Raw genomic sequence first — 6,000 nt, 5'->3', positions numbered from 1 at the left:
TAACTCGGGTACACAAGATCAATTATTTGTGCACACAAGATCAATAACTTGCGCACACAAGATAAATAACTTGCACACAAAGATAAGTAACTCACATAAACAATTCGTGTGCATAAGATCAATAACTTGCGCACACAAGATAATGTGCACACAAGATCAATAACATGCACAAACAAGATAAATAACTTGCTCACACAAGAAAATAACTTGGGCACACAAGATCAATAACTTGCGCACACAAGATCAATAACATGCACAAGCAAGATAAATAACTTGCTCACACAAGAAAATAACTTGGGCACACAAGATCAATAACGTGTGCACACAAGATAAATAATGTGTACACACAAGATAAATAACTTGCACACACAAGATAAATAACTCACGTACACAATTTGTGCACACAAGATCAATAACTTGTGCACACAAGATCAATAACTTGCGCAAACAAGATCAATAACTTTTTCCACAAGATAAATAACTTGCACACACAAGATAAATAACTTGCGTACACAAATAATTTGCGCACACAAGATAAATTACTTGTGCACACAAGATCAATAACTTGCAAACACAAGATCAATAACTTGTGCACACAAGATAAATAACATGCACACACAAGATAAATAACTCACGTACACAATTTGTGCACACAAGATAACTTGTGCACACAAGATCAGTAACTTGCAAACACAAGATCAATAACTTGCGCACACTAGATAAATAACTTGCCCACACAAGATCAATAACTAGCGCACACAAGATAAATAACTTAAGTATGCGAATAATTTGCGCACACAAGATAAATTACTTGTGCACACAAGATCAATAACGTGCACACAAGATAACTTCACACACAAGATCAATAAGTTGTGCACACAAGATAAATAACTCGCGTACACAAATAACTTGCGCACACAAGATCAATAACGTGCACACGATAAATAACTTGCGTACACAAATAACTTGCACGGACAAGATAAATAACGTGCAGACAAGATCAATAACTTGTGGACACAAGATAAATAACTTGCGTACACAAATAACTTGCGCACACAAGATCAATAACTGGAGCACACAAGATCAATAACTTGTTCCCACAAGATAAATAACTTGCACACACAAGATAAATAACTCACGTACACAATTTGCACACACAAGATAAATTACTTGTGCACACAAGATCAATAACTTGCAAACACAAAATCAATAACTTGGGCACACAAGATAAATAACTTGCTCACACAAGAAAATAAATTGGGCACAAGATAAATAACTTGTGCACACAAGATAAATAAAGTGCACACAAGATAAATAACTTGTGCACACAAGATCAATAACTTTGGCATACAAAATAACATGTGCGCACAAAATAAATAACGTGCACACAAAATAAATAACTTCACACACAAGATAAATAACTCGTACACAAATAATTTGCGCACACAATAAATAACGTGCACAGAAGATAAATAACTTGTGCACACAAGATCAATAACTTGTGCACACGAGATAAATAACTTCACACACAAGATAAATAACGTGCACACAAGATCAATAACTGGAGCACACAAGATAAATAACTCGCGTACACAAATAACTTGCGCACACAAGATCAATAACGTGCACACAAGATAAATAACTCGTGTACACAAATAACTTGCACACACAAGATCAATAACTTGGGCACACAAGATCAATAACTTACACACACAAGATAAATAACGTGCACACAAGATAAATAACTTCACACACAAGATCAATAACTTGTGGACACAAGATAAATAACTCGCATACACAACTTGTGCACACAAGATCAATAAAATGTGCACACAAGATAAATAACTTGCGTACACAAAACTTGTGCACACAAGATCAATAACTCGCGCACACAAGATCAATAACTCACGTACGCAAATAACTTGCGCACACAAGATCAATAACTTGGGCACACAAGAAAGTAACTTGTTCCTATAAGATAAATAACCTGCACACACAAGATAAATAACTTGTGTACACAAATAACTTGCGCACACAAAATCAATAACTGGAGCACACAAGATCAATAACTTGTTCCCACAAGATAAATAACTTGCACACACAAGATAAATAACTCACGTACACAAATAATTTGCGCACACAAGATAAATTACTTGTGCACACAAGATCAATAACTTGCAAACACAAGATCAATAACTTGGGCACACAAGATAAATAACTTCACACACAAGATAAATAACTCACGTACACAAATAATTTGCGCACACAAGATCAATAACTTGCAAACACAAGATCAATAACTTGGGCACACAAGATAAATAACATGCACACACAAGATAAATAACGTGCACACAAGATAAATAACATGCAGACAAGGTAAATAACGCGCACACAAGATAAATAACTTGGGCACACAAGAAAATAACTTGTGCAGATAAGATAAATAACTTGCGTACACAAATAACTTGCGCACACAAAATCAATAACTGGTGCACACAAGATCAATAACTGGAGCACACAAGATATAATAACTTGTTCCCACAAGATAAATAACTTGCACACACAAGATAAATAACTCATGTACACAAATAATTTGCGCACACAAGATAAATTACTTGAGCACACAAGCTCAATGACTTGCAAACACAAGATTAATAACCTGGGCACACAAGATAAATAACTTCACACACAAGATAAATAACTCACGTACACAAATAATTTGCGCACACAAGATCAATAACTTGGGCACACAAGATAAATAACGTGCACACACGATAAATAACGTGCAGACAAGATAAATAACTTGGGCACACAAGATAAATAACTTGTGCAGATAAGATAAATAACTTGCGCACACGATAAATAACGTGCAGACAAGATAAATAACGTGCACACAAGATCAATAACTTGGGCACACAAGATAAATAACTTGTTCTTATAAGATTAATAACTTGCGCACACAAGATCAATAACTTGGGCACACAAGATAAATAACATGCACACACAAGATAAATAACATGCAGACAAGGTAAATAACGTGCAGACAAGATAACTAACTTGGGCACACAAGATAAATAACTTGTGCAGATAAGATAAATAACTTGCGTGCACAAGATAAATAACGTGCAGACAAGATAAATAACGTGCACACAAGATCAATTACTTGGGCACACAAGAAAATAACTTGTGCACACAAGATAAATAACTTGTTCTTATAAGATTAATAACTTGCGCACACAAGATCAATAACTGGAGCACACAAGATCAATAACTTGTTCCCTCAAGATTAATAACTCGTGCACACAAGATAAATAACTTGCGTACACAAATAACTTGCACACACAAAATCAATAACTGGAGCACACAAGATCAATAACTTGTTCCCACAAGATAAATAACTTGCACACACAAGATAAATAACTCACGTACACAAATAATTTGCACACACAAGATAAATTACTTGAGCACACAAGATCAATAACTTGCAAATACAAGATCAATAACTTGGGCACACAAGATAAATAACATGCACACACAAGATAAATAATGTGCACACACAAGATAAATAACATGCAGACAAGGTAAATAACGTGCACACAAGATAAATAACTTGGGCACAAGAAAATAACTTGTGCAGATAAGATAAATAACTGGCGTACACAAATAACTTGCGCACACAAAATCTGGTGCACACAAGATCAATAACTGGAGCACACAAGATCAATAACTTGTTCCCACAAGATAAATAACTTGCACACACAAGATAAATAACTCACGTACACAAATAATTTGTGCACACAAGATAAATTACTTGAGCACACAAGATCAATGACTTGCAAATACAAGATCAATAACCTGGGCACACAAGATAAATAACTTCACACACAAGATAAATAACTCACGTACACAAATAATTTGCGCACACAAGATCAATAACTTGCAAACACAAGATCAATAACTTGGGCACACAAGATAAATAACGTGCACACACAAGATAAATAATGTGCACACAAGATAAATAACTTGGGCACACAAGATAAATAACTTGTGCAGATAAGATAAATAACTTGCGCACACGATAAATAACGTGCAGACAAGATAAATAACGTGCACACAAGATCAATAACTTGTGCACACAAGATAAATAACTTGTTCTTATAAGATTAATAACTTGTGCACACAAGATCAATAACTGGAGCACACAAGTTCAATAACTTGCAAATACAAGATCAATAACTTGGGCACACAAGATAAATAACATGCACACACAAGATAAATAACGTGCACACACAAGATAAATAACGTGCAGACAAGGTAAATAACTTGGGCACACAAGATAAATAACTTGTTCTTATAAGATTAATAACTTGCGCACACAAGATCAATAACTGGAGCACACAAGATCAATAACTTGTTCCCACAAGATCAATAACTCGTGCACACAAGATAAATAACTTGCGTACACAAATAACTTGCACACACAAAATCAATAACTGGAGCACACAAGATCAATAACTTGTTCCCACAAGATAAATAACTTGCACACACAAGATAAATAACTCACGTACACAAATAATTTGCGCACACAAGATAAATTACTTGAGCACACAAGATCAGTAACTTGCAAACACAAGATCAATAACTTGGGCACACAAGATAAATAACTTCACACACAAGATAAATAACTCACGTACACAAATAATTTGCGCACACAAGATCAATAACTTGCAAACACAAGATCAATAACTTGGGCACACAAGATAAATAACATGCACACACAAGATAAATAATGTGCACACACAAGATAAATAACATGCAGACAAGGTAAATAACGTGCACACAAGATAAATAACTTGGGCACAAGAAAATAACTTGTGCAGATAAGATAAATAACTGGCGTACACAAAATCAATAACTGGTGCACACAAGATCAATAACTGGAGCACACAAGATAACTCACGTACACAAATAATTTGCGCACACAAGATACATTACTTGTGCACACAAGATCAATATTGCAAACACAAGATCAATAACTTGCTCACACAAGAAAATAACTTGGGCACAAGATCAATAACTTGTGCACACAAGATAAATAACTTCACACACAAGATAAATAACTCGCATACACAAATAACTTGCGCACACAAGAAAACTAACCTTTCCCCAAAAGATCAATAACTTGCGCACACAAGAAAACTAACCTTTCCCCAAAAGATCAATAACATGTGCACACAAGTTTAATAAATATATCATCTTTCGGGACTTTTGAAGCTCCGTAATGTCCTATTTCCACTGTATGGTGTGAAAGTTTCTGACAGAGACTGTGTGTGTGTGTGTGTGTGTGTGTGAGATGCCGTTAAGCTTTGGGAAATTCCTGAATATTCACCAGGAATTTTTTTTTCTTCTTCTTCACGAGTGACGTTGAGCGAGGTCACGTGACAGCAGGCTCCAGTCGCAGAGAGCGTTCGCCTGGTTTCGGTTACAGTCAGAGGCTCGCGCTGCCGAGAGCACACGCACGCACGCGCTTCAGCTTTAATCCCAGCCCGAGAGCGGCGCGCGCAGAACGCAAGTCGCGGCGGAGGAGCCGAGCGGACCGGCACTCAGCAAGCCTGTGCAGTCAAACAGCCGAGCGGCGGACAGAAAGAAATAGATATATATTTGTAAAGTTCGTCGGAAGACAGTTCTCCTGTGTCGGGCAGGACTCGGTGCTGCTGTGTGAGAAGGAGAAGCCTGTGAGTTGCGCCGCGGGTTACAGACAGCATGCTGCGGGACCCCGGGTCGAGCTCAGCGGCGGCGGTGCTGCTGCTCTTCCTCCTCCTCCTCTCTGGCCCAGGTAAGAGCCGACCGACAGCTTTCCACCTGAGCTTTGGGTTTATTAAAGAGCCGCAGGTGCTCCGTGCTCTCCTGTATGAGGTTATTAAGGTGAGACCTGCTCTCCAGATGCTTCTGGTGTCTCTGAGCAGCAGAAGCTCTTATTTCTTGGTTAGTTTGTTGTAC

General features: G+C 37.1%; 1 protein-coding gene across 2 annotated transcripts in view; it reads left to right on the top strand.

Annotated features, from left to right (window-relative positions):
- Positions 1–5,469: 5,469 nt before the first annotated feature.
- si:ch73-22o12.1 (nectin-2) overlaps positions 5,470–6,000 on the top strand; it is a 131,569-nt gene continuing 131,038 nt past the window's right edge. Inside the window, exon 1 of one of the 2 annotated variants that reach the window (XM_060921551.1) lies at positions 5,470–5,836. In XM_060921551.1, the coding sequence (XP_060777534.1) occupies positions 5,764–5,836 (73 nt within the window). In that variant the 5' untranslated portion in view covers positions 5,470–5,763. The remainder of the gene's footprint in view (positions 5,837–6,000) is intronic. The other variant, XM_060921552.1, reaches the window with a different exon arrangement.

Source organism: Neoarius graeffei, chromosome 5, assembly GCF_027579695.1.
Source record: "Neoarius graeffei isolate fNeoGra1 chromosome 5, fNeoGra1.pri, whole genome shotgun sequence".
Lineage (NCBI taxonomy): Eukaryota > Metazoa > Chordata > Actinopteri > Siluriformes > Ariidae > Neoarius > Neoarius graeffei.
Note: the sequence above shows the minus strand (reverse complement) of the source record. Positions and strands in the feature narration are given on the sequence as shown.